Genomic DNA, 22,053 nt, shown 5'->3' on the forward strand with positions numbered 1-22,053 from the left:
CTGTTTTAAAGGACAGAGTATGTGAGTGAATACCTGGAATGCGATATTACTAGTTAGTAGAACTGCTACTTGAGCTGAGTTGCTGACAGACAGCAGTTTTCAAAGTGGAAACTAATCAGTAGGTCTATGTGTTATCAGGTAGGCCATTATCATTGTCATTATGGAGACACCTATTTTACAACCCTTATTCCATAAAACATATTAACGCTGTAGAACTGATGCGCATCAAGAAATAATGTGACAAATCACAGGAAAACTACTTTAGGCGCTCTAGAGCACGTTAGATACATTCTGTCGGAGGTGGTTTAAACTGCATTCTAATGTCGACTTTGCTTATGGAAAACCATATCATGCGAAGGTTTTTACACATGCTCAGTTGTTGGGTCTCGAGTGGAAATTTGAAATGAAAGTTATGGAACTTCCTCATGTGCTTCTGTTATGAGAAAAACTCCACAATGAAACTGACATTAAATGTGGAGAATGATAGATCTGTTGACCATCAAGTAGCCTATTAATTGTTATGCCTGTCTAGGCAACTGTAGTCTGCCATTTTATACTATAAATATGTTGAAATGACTGGAGTCGTTGCAAATCATTTTGTGCCACTTGTGTAGCCAACCTGGAGCTGGCAAACAGATGTAATAAATAGCCTTTAACTTCAGTTTATTGTTGTTGTAGCCTTGTGTTATTATGTAATTATTAATGGCCGTGTTTAGTTAATTCAATTGGAAGTTATCAAGTGTCACCATGGTCACAGTTCTATCGCAATTGCTGATCAGATGTTAGAATGCATTAGATTGAAGGTAACAGTCAGCCAGATTAGGCTACAGGTAAAGAAATAACCTGGCTGTTGTTGACAAGCATGGGCCTATTCAGTTCGTATCCATATTATTAATATTTCATTCATTGATTGAAATTACGACCCCATTCTCAGTAGCCTATTCCAGCAGGCTACTGGGCAACAGAAGCACTTCCTACCTCAACATCGTCTTGCTATTCATGTTAAATAAATTAATCTGTCAATTTGAACTAAGCAAGCTGCTAAATCATTCAGCTTACATCTTGCCTACATCTTGCCCAGGCTACTGGAGGCTGTCTGAAATAAGATGTAGGCCTATCAGGGGCTATGTTTTGGCCTAGTTTTCAGGCCTTGTGGGCGGGTTTGGGCTCGAAAAAGTAATTACATTAAATAACCTGACTGTTTCAATATGTCTGTTAGTAAATGTTTTATTTCTAAGAGATCATGAATATATATATCATGAGTAAAAGAGAATAATGTACATTCAATAATTAGTTGTCACTGTGTTAACCACAACCAACATGCTGTATCTCTGTTTAGGGGTCAGTGGTCTAAAATGAGTCTCTCTGGGGAGAGAGAGGAGGGGGTCCCTGCCTCTAAAATGAGTCTCTCTGGGGAGAGAGAGGAGGGGGGCCCTGCCTCTAAAATGAGTCTCTCTGGGGAGAGAGAGGAGGGGGTCCCTGCCTCTAAAATGAGTCTCTCTGGGGAGAGAGAGGAGGTGGGCCCTGCCTCTAAAATGAGTCTCTCTGGGGAGAGAGAGGAGGGGGGCCCTGCCTCTAAAATGAGTCTCTCTGGGGAACATGACACCAAAACTAAGAGGTGAGCTGAAAATATTGTTTAAGAATTTATATTCGAAAATGCTATATAGGAGAAAAGAAAATCACATTTGTGATTTTTCATCAGAAATGATTACTAATAGGTACCTTCAATGTAACTATTGTAGATTTGAGATGTGATTTAAAACCATTGTTTAGCTGGAATGTAATGTTCGTATCCTGTATATTTGACTGTGATACGTGGTCGTCTCACCTAGCTACCTTAAGATGAATGCATTTACAGATGCCATATCTTCATTTGACCCAGTTTCTCACAGCAGGAACATAATCCTGCAGCAACAGCAAATGTGTATTTTTAGGTGGATTATAATTAAGGGATATGTTCTGTAGGGGTTCATACATTTTTCATCAGGGAAAATAAAGTCTGACATTTTAAAGTGGAAATTACACACTTTAGACACCTTTATAAAGCCTTGTAGTGGTTTAATAATTTCTTTAAACAATAAAAGCTAATTGACCAACATTTCTGAAAATGGATATATAGCGTTTTGGAATGAAACTCTTGTTTCCCCATCTGAGCTCAGAGTAGATGAGAGACGTAATGTTTGTCTCTGTTGTGTTGAAGTCCAATCAAGCAGGAGAGACCAGCCTCCCCTGTACCCAGCTGTGTGTCCATGAAGAGTGACTGGTCTATGGAACAACCTCTATTCTTCAGAGAGGGAGACTCTTCTAGTGAACAAAGGTAAGAAGAACTCATGGGTCATGGTCAGTGAGTTAAACAACACTGTCTCTAGTCATTTCTCCTCTCCCATTTTACCATTTATTTTTGTTGTTTTCATAATCCATAGGCTAATCCTTTTTTCCATTTTCATAGTCCTGAATCAATATTAAACTAACACAACATTCCCTCCCTGTGTGTGAGTGTGTGTGAGTGTGTGTGAGTGTGTGTGTGTGTGTGTGTGTGTGTGTGTGTGTGTGTGTGTGTGTGTTTGTGTGTGTGTGTGTGTGTGCACTCCCTGGATGAGGAGATGTAATCTCTATCCTGATTGCCTAGTTACTTTCACCCCTACCTACATGTACATATTACCTCAACTACCTCAACTACCTGGTACCCCTGCAACATTTGTATTTGATTTTATTTCACCTTTATTTAACCAGTTAAGCCAGTTGAGAACAAGTTCTCATTTACAACTGCGACCTGGCCAAGATAAAGCAAAGCAGTGCGATAAAAACAACAACAACACAGAGTTACATATGGGGTAAAACAAAACATAAAGTCAATAACACAATAGAAAATATATATACAGTGTGTGCAAATGTAGTAAGTTATGGAGGTAAGGCAATAAATAGGCCATAGTGCAAAATAATTACAATTTAGTATTAACACTGGAGTGATAGATGTGCAGAAGATGATGTGCAAATAGAGATACTGGGGTGCAAATGAGCAAAATAAATAACAATATGGGGATGGGGTAGTTGGGTGGGCTAATTTCAGATGGGCTGTGTATAGGTGCAGTGATCGGTAAGGTGCTCTGACAACTGATGCTTAAAGTTAGTGAGGGAGATAAGAGTCTCCAGCTTCAGAGATTTTTGCAGTTCGTTCCAGTCATTAGCAGCAGAGAACTGGAAGGAATGGCGGCCAAAGGAGGTGTTGGCTTTGGGGATGACCAGTGAGATATACCTGCTGGAGCGCATACTACGGGTGGGTGTTGCTATGGTGACCAACTTAAGTATTTTTACTTAAGTGCTTTACACCACTGCATTAGAAGACAGATAAATGTGTTGATTTTGAAAGAAAGACGGGCAGATTCTGCTAGGTAGGCTACGAACTATTATAAAGTTAGGTCGTCATCACAGTAGGTTTGAGCTACAGTATGATGACTTACCAACCTGATGGTCTCCGTTGGAAATGTTGTGAAAAATGTTGTACACTCAGTGTATTAAAATATGTAACATAAACAACAAATGATATGCTCAGATACACAAAATACATCTGGTTTCAGATCTAGAAGATTCTCCTCTTCAATAGTAATATCATCAATTCTGACCAGTAACTTACCTGGGGTCAAAGGTCCCTGATTTATCACTAAAATGTATAAGATGATCCATAGATATGTCACTCTTCATGGACAGATGACTGGGTACTGGAGAGACTGATCTCAGAATTTGGTTGGAGATTCTGGAAAACATAATAAATGACCATGAAACTAAATTTTAAACTATATCAAAATTATATTTCAATAGATAAAAAACATGACATAAAGCATTAAAATATATGCCATTACATAAATCAACAAACATGAAGCTCTTGCAGGGCAGGAATTTGACGAACTGACTTGTTGGAAAGGTGGCATCCTATGACGGTGCCACGTTGAAAGTCACATGTTAGGCTATGGTTCAACCCAGCACTCAGAGAAACAAACACGACAAAGGGAGTGGAAGAAACAAAAATATTTAATAAAAGTTAAAATTGTCTTAGTCCAAAAACAACTGAAGTAAAGGAACAGAGTGGGCTAGTCGGCTCCGGAGGAAGGAGAGGCTGAGGCAGGCAGGCAGGCAGGCAGGCAGGCAGACCGACAGGCAGGAAGGCAGGCAGGTCCGAAACTAAAGACAAAACAAACGACAGGTTAAGGTGAGTGGAGAGCCAGGCTGAAGACAAAGACAAAATAACTTTACTGGTGAGCCAAGTTACCGCTCTGGTAAGAACAACGATCTGGCGCCGGTGGAGAGCCATGCCCAGGAATAAGTAGTGCAGGTTGATGAGAGAATAGGATGCAGCTGCGTAGGCAGGAATCACTGGAAACAACCCGCAGCTGCACAGGAGAGGCAGATCCTGAGCACGCCCCCTGATCCACTCCAGACACACCCACATAAAGGGGACAAACACACATACAGATACAACAGAAAAAGAGGGGACAAAACAAGGAGGAAGGGAAACAGAAAAGGGAGAGACAAGCTGCCCACATAACAGTACCCCCCCCTCAATGGTCGCCACCTGGCGACCCACCAGGCCTGTCAGGGTTGTCGTGATGGAAGTCCGTGATCAGCTGAGGATCCAACACAAAACGCTTAGGGACCCAAGACCTCTCCTCTGGTCCATAACCTTCCCAATCGACTAGGTATTGGAGACCCCTACCCCGCCTCCGAGAGTCCAGGAGCCTACTGACGGTGTAGGCCGGATGGTCGTCAATGAGGCGAACAGGTGGAGGTGGATCAGCCGGCGGACACAAAAGGCTGGAGGACACAGGTTTCAGTTGGGAGACGTGGAAAGTAGGGTGTATCTTCATGGCTGAAGGCAACTTCAAACGAACCGCAGCGGGGTTAATGATGGACTCCACCACAAACGGACCCAGATACCGAGGAGACAGCTTGCGTGATTTGGTACGAAGAGGTACGTTCTTAGATGACAGCCAAACCTCTTGACCAGGATGAAACACAGGTGCGGGAGTCCTGCTCCTATCCGCTGTTGTCTTGTTCCTGTCGGTGGTCCGAAGCAATGCTTCCCGAGCGTCGCTCCACACTCTCTGGCAGCGGCGGAGGTTCTCCTGAACCGAAGGAACAGCCAATTCCTTCTCCTGAGCAGGAAACAGAGGGGGTTGATAACCCATGGTAACCTCGAAGGGTGAAAGACCGGTGGCAGAGGCGGTGAGGGAGTTGTGGGCGTACTCTATCCAGGGCAGATGTTTGGCCCAGGATGATGGATGTTGAGCAGCCACACAACGAAGGGTTGCTTCGAGGTTTTGATTGGCTCTTTCTGTTTGACCGTTGGTCTGGGGATGAAACCCTGAGGACAGACTAACGGAAGCACCCAAAGCAGAACAGAAAACCTTCCAAACACGGGAAGTAAACTGTGGGCCTCTATCAGATACGATGTCCACAGGTATTCCATGGGGACGGAATACATGTTGGACTAGGAGGTCCGCTGTCTCACTGGCAGACGGTAATTTTGGTAATGCTATATAGTGGACAGATTTAGAGAATCTGTCCACAATGGTAAGTATAGTATCATTACCTTCAGACTTGGGTAGGCCGGTGACAAAATCCATGGCAATGTGGGACCAGGGACGGCTGGGAACTGGGAGGGGTAGCAGCAGCCCCGAAGGGGACTGATGGGAGGCTTTGCCCCGAGCACAGGTTGAACAGGCTGCCACAAAAGCCCGAACGTCAGTTTCCATTGAAGGCCACCAAAAATGTCTCCTAAGCAGCGTCAACGTGCGTCTCATCCCAGGGTGACCAGCAAAACGGGAGGTGTGAATCCACTGCAACACCTGAGACCGGACCGTCTCGGGAACAAAGAGTAGGTTGGGAGGTCCATCACCCGGTCCCGGGTCCGTGGCAAGTGCAGTCTTCACAAGAGACTCGATCTCCCACTGAACAGCCGCCACGACGCATGAGGAAGGCAGGACTGCCTCAGGCTCGCTGGTCTCCGAAGGGTCAGCAAACTGGCGGGACAAAGCATCTGGTTTAACATTTCTTGACCCCGGTCTGTATGTAAGAATAAAGTTAAACCTACTAAAAAACAGGGCCCATCTGGCTTGGCGTGAGTTGAGTCTCTTAGTGGCTTGGATGTAAGCCAAGTTTTTGTGGTCAGTCCAGACCACAAACGGCAGTTCAGCTCCATCCAGCCAGTGCCGCCATTCTTCCAGTGCAAGCTTGACCGCCAGCAGTTCCCGGTTTCCAACGTCGTAATTCCGTTCTGTGGGTGACAATTTCTTGGAGAAAAAAGCACAGGGGTGAAGCTTTTGGTCAGTGGGGGAGCGCTGGGAGAGGACTGCTCCCACACCTGAGTCCAACGCGTCCACCTCCACAACAAACTGCAGAGAGGTATTGGGGTGTATCAACACGGGGGAGGTGGAAAACAGTTCCTTCAAAACCCCTACCGCCTGCTCCGCCTCAGGGGACCACCGAAAAGGGATTTTAGGAGATGTGAGTCTTGTAAGGGGTGCCACCACTCTACTAAAACCCTTAATGAATCTACGGTAGAAGTTAGCAAAGCCCAAAAATCGTTGAAGTTGCTTACGGGTGGTGGGTGTGGGCCATTCCGTCACTGCCCGGATCTTCTCGGGGTCCGCCTTCACCTGCCCGCTCTCAATTATGAATCCAAGGAACGATGTAGACTGTTTGTGGAACTCACACTTCTCTGCTTTGACGTACAGCTTGTTCTCCAAGAGCCGTTGAAGGACTTGACGGACGTGTGACTCATGCTCCTCGGGTGACTTGGAAAAAACAAGAATATCATCCAGGTATCCAAAGACAAAACGGTTCAAAAAATCCCTAAGAACATCGTTCACCATGGCTTGGAAAACCGCAGGGGCATTTGAAAGCCCAAAGGGCATGACCAAATACTCAAAATGTCCCAGTGGAGTGTTGAAAGCGGTTTTCCACTCATCTCCCTTTCGGATTCGGACAAGGTGATAAGCATTCCTGAGGTCGAGCTTGGAAAACACTGTGGCGCCATGCAGAGGTTCAAAAGCTGAGTTGATGAGTGGAAGGGGATACTTGTTTTTAACAGTTATGTTGTTTAAACCCCTGAAATCGATACAGGGGCGTAACGACTTGTCCTTCTTTTCCACGAAAAAGAAACCTGCACCCAAAGGAGACGACGAGGGACGGATTATGCCCGAGACCAGAGAATCACCAATGTACTGCTCCATTGCCTCTCTTTCCGGTCGGGACAGATTGTATAACCGACTAGAGGGCAAGGGAGCACCAGGAAGCAGTTCAATAGGGCAATCATAAGGCTTATGTGGTGGTAGAGACAGAGCCTTGTCCTTACTGAAAACCTCCGCTAAGTCATGGTATTCTTTGGGGACAGATGACAGATCAAGAGGAGCTGAGGGAGGAGTTGGGTTACACTTAGTGGGGGGAACCGCTGACCTCAGGCACTCGGAATGGCAGTTAGTGCTCCAACTGAGAATGGTGTGACGTGTCCAATCAATTTGTGGGTTGTGAAGAGCCAACCAGGGGAAGCCAAGGATTAGGGAGGTAGCTGAGCCAGACATAACTCTTAGCTGAATGCTTTCACAATAATTGCCAGAAATCACTAGGGAAACGGGGGTGGTTTGATGAGTTATCTCCGCGAGGAGGCGCCCATCAAGGGCTGTGACCCGAATGGGGGTAGGTAGTGGCTCCATGGGGATACGAGCTTGTGTAACGAACTGGTGGCTAATAAAGTTATCTTCTGCACCCGAGTCTATGAGAGCTGAGAGTGGCAGGGAATGACTCTGGAAACGTAAGGTTACAGGTACTTGTAATCGGGGAATGATGGGTTCAGGATCTAACTCTGGGCTCGCAAGTAGACCCACCGTTACGAGCGAGCCTTGTCTTTTGGCCGCTTAGGGCATGTAGCCAGAATGTGTGTGGCTGCTCCACAGTACAGGCACTCACCCGCCTGGAGGCGCCGTTGCCGCTCTGCTGGAGGTAGTCGAGCTCGACCCACTTGCATAGGTTCCTCCTCTGTGCTCGGGATGGAATCAGGAACAAGAAGCTGCCGACTCCGGAGAGGCGAGACTCGAGTGGTTGAAGGCTGGGGAACTCGTCCTCCTAGATGTGGCCGATCGCCTCTCTCCCGACGCCTCTCCCGCAACCGATTGTCTAGCTTGATGGACAGGGAAACGAGAGAATGTAAATCATGTGGCTCATCACGAGCAGCCAGTTCATCCTTAATGGCTTCATTCAAACCGTTTAGAAATGCTCCTTGAAGTGCCACATTGTTCCACTTGGAGTCCGCTGCCAACGTCCAGAACTCAATAGAGTACTCTGCCACACTGTTAGAACCCTGCCTCAAATTAAAAAGTATCTTGGAGGAATTACCCACATGGTCAGGATGGTCAAAAACAGTCTTCAATTTAGCAGAGAAATCAGCAAAAGTCAATCCAGTCAAAGTTTGATCTGAGCACACAGCCTCAGCCCAAACCAGAGCTTTCCCTCTTAACAGCCCCAGAACATAATGTACCTTAGATGAATCAGTAGAAAACGACAGTGGTCTCTGCCGAAAAATCAAGTCACACTGAAGCAAAAATCCCCGGCACTTGTCCAATTCTCCATTGAACGGTTCAGGCGACGTGACAGGGGGTTCCCGACGGAACGAAGCCTGCCTAGTGTCCGAGGAAACAACTTGGGGTGCATCAAACTGGGGGTCAGAGAGAGATGGAGAACTGATAACAGACAATTTAAAGACGTGTGTAGTTAACTGAGTCACCTGGTTCAGCAGTTGATGATTATCTTCCACAAGAGTCCGAATCAACTGGTCATGCTGTCCTAGCAACGTTCCTTGAGCCTGGATAGCTTGTTGGAAGCTGTCTTTGTTTGCCCCGTGCTGTTTCTCTGTTGGGTCCATGGCCAGATCGTTCTGTTAGGCTATGGTTCAACCCAGCACTCAGAGAAACAAACACGACAAAGGGAGTGGAAGAAACAAAAATATTTAATAAAAGTTAAAATTGTCTTAGTCCAAAAACAACTGAAGTAAAGGAACAGAGTGGGCTAGTCGGCTCCGGAGGAAGGAGAGGCTGAGGCAGGCAGGCAGGCAGGCAGGCAGGCAGGCAGGCAGGCAGACCGACAGGCAGGAAGGCAGGCAGGTTGGGAGGTATGTCCGAAACTAAAGACAAAACAAACGACAGGTTAAGGTGAGTGGAGAGCCAGGCTGAAGACAAAGACAAAATAACTTTACTGGTGAGCCAAGTTACCGCTCTGGTAAGAACAACGATCTGGCGCCGGTGGAGAGCCATGCCCAGGAATAAGTAGTGCAGGTTGATGAGAGAATAGGATGCAGCTGCGTAGGCAGGAATCACTGGAAACAACCCGCAGCTGCACAGGAGAGGCAGATCCTGAGCACGCCCCCTGATCCACTCCAGACACACCCACATAAAGGGGACAAACACACATACAGATACAACAGAAAAAGAGGGGACAAAACAAGGAGGAAGGGAAACAGAAAAGGGAGAGACAAGCTGCCCACATAACATCACATATGCATCGTTTTTCAAAACATAGTGAACCTGGAGAAAAAAGCGAACCCCACATTCTAACTAAATGTTGTTTATTAGCACTCAAATCTATCCAATGAATTTTCGGCACAATTTGGTGAAAGCCCCAAAGCGTTCAGAAAGCCTCTGTTTCCCACCACTAGTGGACACCCCCATGAGTGTCTTTCAGAACCCCTCCTAAAACCACCTGTTTCGTTTTGGTTGTTGTTAGTGACTCTTTGTTAGTTCCTTCTTCTGTTTGAGAGACAATGTTTTATTTCTTGTTGAGGAATGTAGCAATGTTCATGTGATTAAATTAAATCACCTGACTGTTTGGATATGTCTGTTAGTAAATGTTTTATTTCTAAGAGATCATGAGTAAAAGAGAACAATTTACATTCTAGAATGAGTTGTCACTGTGTTCACCACAACCAACATGCTGCATCTCTGTTTAGGGGTCAGTGGTCTCAAATGAGTCTCTCTGGAGAGAGAGAGGAGGGGGTCCCTGCCTCTAAAATGAGTCTTTCTGGGGAGAGAGAGGAGGGGGGCCCTGCCTCCAAAATGTGTCTCTCTGGGGAGAGAGAGGAGGGGGGCCCTGCCTCTAAAATGCGTCTCTCTGGGGAACATGACACCAAAGCCAAGAGGTGAGATGACAATTTTATAAAGAATTTATTAATTTTATTTACAAAATAAATAGCTATCTTAAGATGAATGCACTTACTGTAAATCGCTCTGGATTAGAGTATCTGCTAAATCAGGAGTTCTCAATCCGGGGTCAGTGGAGGTACTGCAGGGGTTCTGCAGCACCCTGACTGGACTCGTTGCAATGGAAGACATTTGAACTCTGTTTATTAAGTTTTATTATTAACTCTGCTCATAGAACTCTGTTTATTAAGTTTTACACACACACAGACAAGACAAAGCAATATAAAGAATATACTCAACTAGACAAAAATACAAATAATACATATAAAAAAATAAAAAAATAAAAAATAACTTTAAAGATACCATACTTTAGACAAGTTAAACACACCAGGACGAAGGCTACAAAAGGTTAAAGGGCAATCTATAGTATAGGGACAGAGCAAACACCTCACCATTGTTCCTGTAAACAGTTAAGGGATGGGGTGGAGAAATGCAACCACTCACAGACAGTCAAGGCCACAGACCAATCATCCACTGGACCAAAAATAAAAAGTTGAATATTGATAATTTTATGTAGGCGTGAACAGAATTTAAAAAATAAAAATAACTGGGAAAAACAAGCTCACACCTTAGTCTCTGCCCGGGCGAGATGAACAAGGCATCCTCAATGGAAGACATTTGATAGAATTTTCACACCACACGACCACTTTGCCTACTCTTCATTATTGCCTAATATAATGGAATGCATATATTTTTTAACCAATTCTGATGGTTGTTACAAGCGGAATTTTGACAATATTACCATTATACCAACACACTCTTCACACTCGTTTAACAACTCTAAATAGCTTTGACATTGTAGGCATCAAGTCCCTTGTCAATAATGTTGCCTACAACGTTGCATACAATGTTCATTTTCATCTAACACATATTTCGCCCTAGATGCCTTCAATTGCCCAATTTATTGCTAAATGGCATATTATTATTATTATTATTTATAGCCATGCCCAACTGACTTGCTGCATTATTCTATAGTATTATCAAGACACCTGCTGTTAACTCTTAACTGGTTAGGACAGCTCATGAGGTGTCCTATATATCTGCCGACTAGGTGGGACTAGAGACTTCATGCATAGCTTTAATTTATACCCATAAGTGTAAAATGTCTTAATTCTCAGCACTTATATGACACATTTTCTACTCTGAGACGCTTTTTGGAAATGGGCCCAGATCTCAAAATATTGTTATAAAATAACTTTGAATGTTTCTTTTACATATAAAAATAAATAAATGAATATTACTAATGTAAGCCAGTGTAAAGACTGGGTTATGTATGCACTCACTAACTGTAAGTCGCTCTGGATAAGAGCGTCTGCTAAGTGATTAAAATGTAAATGTAAATGTATTGTGTGGCTCTGCTCATGTCCGCGTTCTGGAACTGTCCGCGTCCAAGTACGGTTTGGCGCCAAGCATATTGTCCAGTTACGCGCTGAGTGGACTGAGGTGATGTTGGGGAATAACGACGGAGTTTGTTACAGTGTTGAGACACCGAAATTTATTTTTCAATTTGCTTTTTTGCGTAATGGTCAGTGACAGTATGAGTGTAGCCAGATCCTTTTCACTCGCTATCCTTGTTTCATCTTGTGGTTCACCGGATTCGTCATCATCCTCGAGGGACAGACGAACGACCTGCTAGCTAGCCAAGCTAGTCGGTACAGCTAGCTAAGCTAGCTACTCTACCAGCAGCATCCTAGTTATCCTAGCTACCACTACATCATCACCGGCTGCCTGCATTTCTTGTGGACCGATGGAGCTCCCGGGTTGTTTCTTCCACCTGTTAAATACCGTGGAGGGCTTCTCCCTCTCTCGTTGACGGATATTGGCCTCTGTCCGGTTCTCCTCTCTTCACTAGATGGACGGTAACTTTAGTGTTTAACCCCTCTGTGTCCAATGACTGAACTTCTGAATATTATTTTCGGGGCGCCTCAAGTGACATTTTTTACAACGTTTATTTCTGATAAAATTAGTTCATTGCATCCGCCATGGAGCCAAGTTCCATAATATTACCTTCTGTCCCTGGTTATGAAGTAATCGCCAAAAAACAGGCCTTATTTTAGGTCATTTTTCACCCTACCAGCTCCTATTAGTTCTATTGAGCTCTGTGGCACCGCCTATTCATTAACAAGGTTACAGCTACTTGGTGAGCGTTAACCCTGTAGGTTTACCTCAGGTAACTTATTATTAACAAGGTTACGGCTACTTAGTGAGCGTTAACCCTGTAGGTTTACCTCAGGTAACTTATTATTAACAAGGTTACGGCTACTTGGTGAACGCGCACACTGTTCACCAGAGTACATGTTGTGGTGAGCCACAGTCTAAGAGGCGATGGCTGAAGGATAGCCATCAAACATTAAACATTTTCTGGTCATGGTTAACCATATTAGTTTTAAGAAAAAGTGTACCATCTAAGCAAAACGCATGTCCCTGTCCTCTTTTTCAAGATGTGGCCGATTTAAACAGCCAGAATACATTTTTTAATTAAGAAATAAAAATTGTTTTGATGACTTGTTGTTTCTAAATGGCTGCTGGGTAATTTGATATGCAACGAAATCTTTGTTCGTAGGCATCAAATAGAGCGAATGCTGCGCTGGTTCACTGAGTTGCAAACCAAATGGGTATAATGGGGTGATTGTTGTCTAATCGGGTGGTCTAGCTAATGGATTTGTAGATCTGATGCAGTTGCTACCTCAGATTATGAGCCTAGCAAGTGTCATATAGCTCAGTTGGTACAGCATGGCGCTTGCAACGCCAGGGTTGTGGGTTCGTTTCCCACGGGGGGCCAGTATGAAAATGTATGCACTCACTAACTGTAAGTCGCTCTGGATAAGAGCGTCTGCTAAATATGTTAAATGTAAATGTAAAAAATGTCATGAATTAGTTATGTAGTACCCACATATGGCCAAAGGGAGGTGCAAGAGAGCTATAAACCCATACTGTTTTTTGCCATAAAACCCTAAACCTAACAATCAATCAAATGTATTTATAAAGCCATTTTTACACCAGCAGATGTCACAAAGTGCTATACAGAAAATCTTACCCTACTTATAACATATTTTAGCCGTAACCCTAACCCCTAATTCTAGGGTAGGGTAGCCTAGAACACTTTTAGAAACTATTTTAGTAATAATATTATCTTAGTAAATACAATTATAGTATTAAATAGTGTTTTGATTATTTTGTTGTTATTTTATTATATGTATAATAGCAAGACAGAACACTTGATAAATAAGACACATTTGTTTTATTTTTCAAATGTGGTTTGAATTGGGTGACCTAGTAACCTCTGTGTCAAAGTCCAGCAATTGGCGTGGGGCAGGTTTGAGACTGATCTAATACACTTCATTTCTCAGCTGCCTCACCAATGTCTGTACGTGAATTAATAACTTTTAATAGCTAAATATTTCCAATAGATGGCAGCATAAGACCACGAAGCATCAATTATAGGCTACAAGCAGCAATATGATTGACATAAAATAGCATGCAACCAAATACTATATGTCCCATGATTTTCTGAAATGGTCACTCATTACTGAAGTTAGCTATATATCTCGTATTAGGCCTGTGATGCTTTTGGAAGAGCAATTAAATAGTGACTATAGCAGGTGTTGAACCCCTGGTAAATAATCACTAGCCAGATGCTCCAACCTCAACCCTAGTATACATGCATTTTTAAATATCTAATATTGCAATTAAACAACCTCGGAATAGATAAGGCAAGAGTGCGTCTTCCAGCCCACCAATGAATTACATCATGCAACCCTCCCGGTTAGCAAATGTACCTCAACATGCCCCCCGCTTGTGCTAGAAGGCAGAGTGCTCGCTGCTGGTTGATGAATCTGACAATGAATGTACTAGGAAAATACGTTTTTCTCGACCAGAGGTGACTAAATTAATGTTCAGGCTTATTGATAATCGTTATAGTAATCAAGTATCATTTAAACATGAGCATAAAACAGGTAATAATAAACATGAATCATCATTATATTATTTCACAGTAATCTGTTAAATGCTTTTTCAGTCGTTCCTCTTGCGTTAGCAGTGTGGAAAGGGACAGTAAAAAGCGTGTGCAGGAGTTTTCCTGTGAGGGGGAGTGGTGGTGTATCCAGGGAGAAAACTAACCTAACCTTCTGAAATGTCATTTGTGGTCTTATGCTACCATCTATTGGAATTATTTAGCAACTGCAGTAGTACTGAATAAAGTATAGCCTTACTAAAGTAGTAATTACTCCTAATTTTTTAATATGACATTTTCTAGTTAATTCTACCACTTACAACCATAACATAACCATGTATAGCATAACAAACAATGAAACTGACATAAACCAAAAACACCATACATTTAGTTAACTATATATATTTAAAAAACTATTTATTTAGATGGGTGACATTATCTGCCAAAGTAACACCACTGTAGATAAAGAAGAGCTCTCCAGTAATTGTACTAAAACTTTCAAAGGCCATTTTCTCAAAATTGAGGTCACAAGTTTATCATCTTTCAAAGCATAATTACTTTCCCATTGTTCCTCAACTGTAGTGTATGATATACCTTTTTCTAGCTGAGTCTCTACTTTTATCCAATGTAAAAAAACACAATTTCAAATTTTGCTAAATAAGTTCGAATCGAGCCGGTCGGCCACATTTGACTGTGTAAAACCTAGCAGTACTACTTATTTCTCAGAGAGTGAGGCAGATATATTATTACTGTGTAAAACCTAGCAGTACTACTTATTTCTCTGTGAGTGAGGTAGATATATATTATTACTGTGTAAAACCTAGCAGTACTACTTATTTCTCTGAGAGTGAGGCAGATATATTATTACTGTGTAAACCTAGCAGTACTACTTATTTCTCTGAGAGTTAGGCAGATATATATTATTACTGTGTAAAAACCTAGCAGTACTACTTATTTCTCTGAGAGTTAGGCAGATATATATTATTACTGTTTAAATCCTAGCAGTACTACTTATTTCTCTGAGAGTGAGGCAGATATAGCATTTTGCAAAAAAACATGATTATTTGTCTCTCTGAAATGAAACCATCAAGTGATAGATTTTAAACAAATACATGTCTGTCGTTGAACAATCCCATACCATGATTAGCTACTGAAAACACACACCAATATCTTTCATAATTTCTTCAAATAATAAAAGCTAATTTATGAACATTTCTGAAAATGGATATATAGCATTTTGGAATGAAACTCTTCTTATGTTTCCCCATCTGAACTCAGAGTAGATGAGAGATGTAATATTTGTCTCTGTTGTGTTGAAGTCCAATCAAGCAGGAGAGACCAGCCTCCCCTGTACCCAGCTGTGTGTCCATGAAGAGTGACTGGTCTATGCATCAACCTATAGAGTTTAGAGAGGGAGACTTTTCTACTGAACAAAGGTAAGAAGAACTCATGGGTCATGGTCAGTGAGTTAAACAACACTGTCTCTAGTCATTTCTCCTCTCTGTGACACTCTGGCTCTAGGACTTGTATATGTGAGCCAGGGTGTATCTCATTTGGTGGTGTTGGGGATGGGTGAGTTTCATTTTGTTTGTATGTGTGGTGATTGGTTAATGACTCCCAATCGGAGGTAACGAGTGTCAGCTGTCGGCTCGTTATCTCTGATTGGGAGCCATATATATTCTGTGTGTTTTCTCCTTTGTTTGGTGGGTTATTGTTCCTGTTCCAGTGTTTCCGTGTTGCTGTTAGTCTGTATCAGTATTTGAACTTCACGTATCGTCATTTGTTGTTTTTCGTGGTTGCTTTAATTTAATAAAGTCATCATGTTCACTCCACGCGCTGCGTATTGGTCCGCTCCTTCAGACGATCGTGACAGAATAACCCACCGCAAAAGGACCAAGCAGCGCGTCCAGGAGCAAAGGGTCTGGACATGGGAGGAACTGTTGGACGGTAAAGGGTCCTGGACTTGGGAGGAGATCCTGGACGGTATGGATCGCCGACCATGGAGCGAGACGGTGGAGAGGCGACGACGAGAGGAGCAACGGCGGCAGCAGGTTTTTCGTCGGAAGGACGAGAGGCAACCCCAAGAAATTTTTGGGGGGGGGCACATGGCTTGGGCAGCTGGGCAGCAGGAGGCTGCCACAGGGAGAAAAGGAGAGAAGGCTAACGGAGTACGGGAGCCATTGGCGAGTGGAAGGAGGGAAGTTGTTGTGGCACGGCATGAGAGACTGAAGTGTGTTACCAGTCCGGTCCGGCCCGTTCCTGATCCGCAGTTAAGGCCATTGGTGTGTGTTCCCGGTATGGACCGGCCTGTTCCTACTCCACGCACCAGGTCCACGATGTGCGTCGCCAGCCGGCCAGAGTCTGCCGTCTGCCCTAGGGCGTCTGAACTGCCCGTCTGCCAAGCGCTGCATAAGCCGCCCGTCTGTACTGAGCCTGCAAAGCCGTCCGTCTGCCATGAGCCTTCAGAGCCGTCCGCCAGATCGGAGCCGCTAGAGCCTTCCGCCAGACAGGAGCCGCTAGAGCCTTCCGCCAGACAGAATCATACACCTGCTATGGAATCAGCAGGAGCCGACGCAGCCCATACTAGACTGGAAGCTCAGGTTCGGGACCAGAAAGAGCAGCTCCTGCAGATGGGAGCCGCCCTGCTGGAGGTGATGACTGCTATCCGAGGCTGGTGTCCGCCTCCACCGCCAGCCTCCCAGCCAGCACCATCAGCCAGCCATGAGCAGCCAGATCTGTCAACCAGCCATGAGCAGCCAGATCCGTCAGCCAGCCATGAGCAGCCAGATCCGTCAGCCAGCCATGAGCAGCCAGATCCGTCAGCCAGCCATGAGCAGCCAGACCCGTCAGCCAGCCATGAGCAGCCAGATCTGTCAGCCAGCCATGAGCAGCCAGATCCGTCAGCCAGCCATGAGCAGCCAGATCCGTCAGCCAGCCATGAGCAGCCAGATCCGTCAGCCAGCCATGAGCAGCCAGATCCGTCAGCCAGCCATGAGCAGCCAGATCCGTCAGCCAGCCATGAGCAGCCAGATCCGTCAGCCAGCCATGAGCAGCCAGATCCGTCAGCCAGCCATGAGCAGCCAGATTCGTCAGCCAGCCATGAGCAGCCAGACCCGTCAGCCAGCCATGAACAGCCAGATCCGTCAGCCAGCCAGGATCCGCCAGAGCCGTCCAGACAGGATCAGCCAGAGCCTTCCGCCAGACAGGATCAGCCAGAGCCTTCCGCCAGACAGGATCAGCCAGAGCCTTCCGCCAGACAGGATCAGCCAGAGCCTTCCGCCAGACAGGATCAGCCAGAGCCTTCCGCCAGACAGGATCAGCCAGAGCCTTCCGCCAGACAGGATCAGCCAGAGCCTTCCGCCAGTCGTGATCAGCCAGAGCCTTCCGCCAGCCGGGATCCACCAGAGCCGTCCAGCCGGGATCCGCCAGAGCCGTCCAGCCGGGATCCGCCAGAGCCGTCCAGCCGGGATCCGCCAGAGCCGTCCAGCCGGGATCCGCCAGAGCCGTCCAGCCGGGATCCGCCAGAGCCGTCCAGCCGGGATCCGCCAGAGCCGTCCAGCCGGGATCCGCCAGAGCCGTCCAGCCGAGATCCGCCAGAGCCGTCCAGCCGGGATCCGCCAGAGCCGTCCAGCCGTGATCCGCCAGAGCCGTCCAGCCGGGATCCGCCAGAGCCGTCCAGCCGGGATCCGCCAGAGCCGTCCAGCCGGGATCCGCCAGAGCCGCCCAGCCGGGATCCGCCAGAGCCGCCCAGCCGGGATCCGCCAGAGCCGCCCAGCCGGGATCCGCCAGAGCCGCCCAGCCGGGATCCGCCAGAGCCGCCCAGCCGGGATCCGCCAGAGCCGCCCAGCCGGGATCCGCCAGAGCCGCCCAGCCGGGATCCGCCAGAGCCGCCCAGCCGGGATCCGCCAGAGCCGCCCAGCCGGGATCCGCCAGAGCCGTCCAGCCTGGATCCGCCAGAGCCGTCCAGCCGGGATCCGCCAGAGCCGTCCCGCCAGGATCCGCCAGAGCCAGCCAGCCAGGATCCGCCATCTAGTCAGGTGCTGCCCCTTAGTCCGGTGCTGCCCCTTAGTCAGGTACTGTCCCTTAGCCCGGTGCTGCCCCGTAGTCCGGTGCTGCCCCTTAGTCCGGTGCTGCCCCTTGTCCCGGTGCTGCCCCTTGTCCCGGTGCTGCCCCTTATCCCGGTGCTGCCCCTTATCCCGGTGCTGCCCCTTAGGCCGATGCTGCCCCTTAGTCCGGTGTTGCCCCTTAGTCCAGGTGGGGTTAGTTGGAGGGTGGTCATTGGGAGGAGGCTACCGAAGCAGGTTGTGACTGTGGTGGGGTGGGGATCACGACCGGGGCCAGAGCCGCCACCATGGACAGACGCCCACCCAGACCCTCCCCTAGTCCTGATGTTGGTGCGCCCGGAGTTCGCACCTTTAGGGGGGGGTACTGTGACACTCTGGCTCTAGGACTTGTATATGTGAGCCAGGGTGTATCTCATTTGGTGGTGTTGGGGATGGGTGAGTTTCATTTTGTTTGTATGTGTGGTGATTGGTTAATGACTCCCAATCAGAGGTAACGAGTGTCAGCTGTCGGCTCGTTATCTCTGATTGGGAGCCATATATATTCTGTGTGTTTTCTCCTTTGTTTGGTGGGTTATTGTTCCTGTTCCAGTGTTTCCGTGTTGCTGTTAGTCTGTATCAGTATTTGAACTTCACGTATCGTCATTTGTTGTTTTTCGTGGTTGCTTTAATTTAATAAAGTCATCATGTTCACTCCACGCGCTGCGTATTGGTCCGCTCCTTCAGACGATCGTGACACTCTCCCATTTTACCATTTATTTTTGTTGTTTTCATAATCCATAGGCTAATCCTTTTTTCCATTTTCATAGTCCTTAAACAATATTAAACCAACACAACATTCCCTCCCTGTGTGTGTGTGTGTGAGTGAGTGTGAGTGAGTGTGAGTGAGTGTGAGTGAGTGAGTGAGTGAGTGAGTGAGTGAGTGAGTGAGTGAGTGAGTGAGTGAGTGAGTGAGTGTGTGTGTGTGTGTGTGTGTGTGTGTGTGTGTGTGTGTGTGTGTGTGTGTGTGTGTGTGCACTCCCTGGATGAGGAGATCTAATCTGATGTTTTGTCCACAGAAACCAACAGGAGAGATCAGAGTCAGAGATTCTCAGTGGTCAGTCTTCCCAGATTCATCAAACAGACCTGGCCTCCATATTCAGTGTATGTGGTCATGTTATGTACATTTGTTTTTGTTTACCTTAAGTAAAGTTGTTCTGTCAATCGTTCATTAATGTGTTAATGAGAAAGCATTTAGTCTCTTGCATAACTTATTTACTTGATTTATTTCAGTTGCTTGAAGAGAATATTATGACATTTGTGAAGAACGAGCTGAAGATGTTCAAGAGGATTCTTAGTCCAGAACTCCCAGAAGGCTTTGAGAGTCAGAAGCAGGATAAGGAAGTGGTGGATGCTGAAGAGGAGAAGCAGGAGAGCAGTGCCAGAGAGGGGGCTCTGAAGATCACACTGCACGTCCTGAGGAAAATGAATCAGAAGGAGCTTGCTGACACACTGGAGAAAAGTAAGAGCTGTCTGCCTCATGTTGAATGCTGTTTTAGAACATTTAAAAGCTGTAGCTAAAGTACAGCTAAAGTAGCTGTGTAACTCAATGATATTGTAGCAGCCTTAACACAACACCTAGTGACCTCATCAAACTTTATAACAAGTCCCACAATACTGTAGGCATTAAAACAGATGTAATATGAATATCCTCTGTGTTATTTCTAGATTCAGATGAGCTTGCTGTGATTTGCCAACGTGAACTCAAATCTAATCTAAAGAAGAAGTTTCAATGTGTATTTGAGGGGATCGCTAAACAAGGAAACCCAACACTTCTCAATAAGATCTACACAGAGCTCTACATCACAGAGGGTGGAACAGGAGAGGTCAATAATGAACATGAGCTGAGACAGATTGAGACAACAACCAGGAAACAAGAAAGACCAGAGACTGCAATCAAATGTAACGACATCTTCAAACACTTAACTGGACAAGACAAACTTATCAGAACTGTGCTGACAAAGGGAGTTGCTGGCATTGGAAAAACAGTCTCTGTGCAGAAGTTCATTCTAGACTGGGCTGAAGGAATGGCAAATCAGGATGTCCAATTTGTATTTTCATTCCCTTTTCGGGAGCTGAATTTGATGAAAGGGGACAATCACACTTTCATTGAACTTCTCAATCACTTCTCAATGGAAACCAAAGAATCAAGAATCTCCAACTACGACAAGTACAAAGTTCTGTTCATCTTTGATGGTCTGGATGAGTGCCGACTGCCCCTAGACTTCCAGAAGAACAAGATCTGTTGTGACGTCACAGAGTCAACCTCAGTGGATGTTCTGCTGACAAATCTCATCAAGGGAAATCTGCTTCCCTCTGCTCTCCACTGGATAACTACCCGACCTGCAGCAGCCAATAAGATCCCTTCAGGGTGTGTTGACCAGGTGACAGAGGTACGAGGGTTCAATGACCCACAGAAGGAAGAGTACTTCAGGAAGAGATTCAGTGATGAGGACCTGGCCAGCAGAATCATCTCACACATAAAGACATCAAGGAGCCTCCACATCATGTGCCATATTCCAGTCTTCTGTTGGATTTCTGCAATAGTCCTTGAACACATGCTGAAACACAAGAGAGAAGAGATGCCAAAGACCCTGACTGAGATGTACTCACACCTTGTGGTGTTTCATACCAAACAGAAGAATGAAAAGTATCTTGGGAAAGAAGAGACAGGTCCACACTGGAATAAAGAGAGCATTCTGTCACTGGGAAAACTGGCTTTTCAACAGCTTGTGAATGGCAATCTAATTTTCTATGAAGAAGACCTTAGCAAGGCTGGCATTGATGTCAATGAAGCCTCAGTGTACTCAGGATTGTGCACACAGCTCTTTAAAGAGGAATGTTTGCTGAACCAGGACAAGGTGTACTGCTTCGTGCATCTGAGCATTCAGGAGTTTCTGGCTGCTGTATATGTGTTCCTCTCATTCATCAACAACAATGAGAATCTAATGGCCAAACCTCGATCAACGTCCAGCAACTTTTCTGTGAGGATCAGACACAAGCGTAAAGTTACCTTCTACAAGAGTGCTGTGGATAAAGCCTTACAAAGTGAGACAGGAAACCTGGACCTGTTCCTCCGATTCCTTCTGGGCCTCTCACTGGAGTCCAATCAGAAGCACTTACGAGGTCTACTGAAAAAGACAAGAAGCAGCTCACAGAGCCATGAAGAAACAGTCAAGTACATCAAGGAGAAGATCAGGGAGAATCCCTCTCCAGAGAGGTGCATCAATCTGTTCCACTGTCTGAATGAACTGAATGACCATTCTCTAGTGGAGGAGATCCAACGATACCTGAGATCAGGAAGTCTCTCAGAAGAAGAACTGTCACCTGCACAGTGGTCAGCTCTGGTCTTTGTGTTGCTGACTTCAGAAAAGGAGCTGGATGTGTTTGACCTGAAGAAATACTCCAGATCAGAGGAAGGTCTTCTGAGGCTGCTGCCAGTGGTCAAAGCCTCCAGAGCTGCTCTGTGAGTACATAAAATCATCAGAAAGAAATATTAAGTTTAGAGTAAAATATGTATTATAATATGTATATAATATTCTATTAAAAAACATATTGAATAAATGCATTGATTTTCACATTAGTATAACAATATGACCATACAATTCTAGGAGACTGAAGATGAATCTATATGTTGTTTAAGAGAATAAACCAAATGCATCTGCCATTGTCCTTCTACACTACTGGTGTTAAATTAACTGTGTTTGTGAAATCATGATGATCTCTCTGTCAGGCTGTCAGGCTGTGGAGTCACAGA

The 22,053-nt window shown here is 45.5% G+C and overlaps 1 protein-coding gene across 1 annotated transcript; it reads left to right on the forward strand.

Moving 5' to 3' along the window:
- Positions 1 to 1,343: 1,343 nt before the first annotated feature.
- Positions 1,344 to 21,885, forward strand: LOC311119146 (NLR family CARD domain-containing protein 3-like; the record flags this gene model as incomplete). Its single annotated transcript, XM_084193890.1, has 6 exons — positions 1,344 to 1,618; positions 15,516 to 15,632; positions 19,316 to 19,400; positions 19,530 to 19,758; positions 19,965 to 21,716; positions 21,881 to 21,885. Exons 1-6 carry the CDS (start codon positions 1,356 to 1,358, stop codon positions 21,883 to 21,885), a joined length of 2,451 nt encoding a protein of 816 aa, XP_084050016.1. The 5' UTR covers positions 1,344 to 1,355.
- Positions 21,886 to 22,053: the final 168 nt, after the last annotated feature.

Source organism: Coregonus lavaretus (assembly GCF_964263955.1).
Source record: "Coregonus lavaretus genome assembly, contig: HAP1_SCAFFOLD_353, whole genome shotgun sequence".
In the NCBI taxonomy this organism is placed as follows: domain Eukaryota; kingdom Metazoa; phylum Chordata; class Actinopteri; order Salmoniformes; family Salmonidae; genus Coregonus; species Coregonus lavaretus.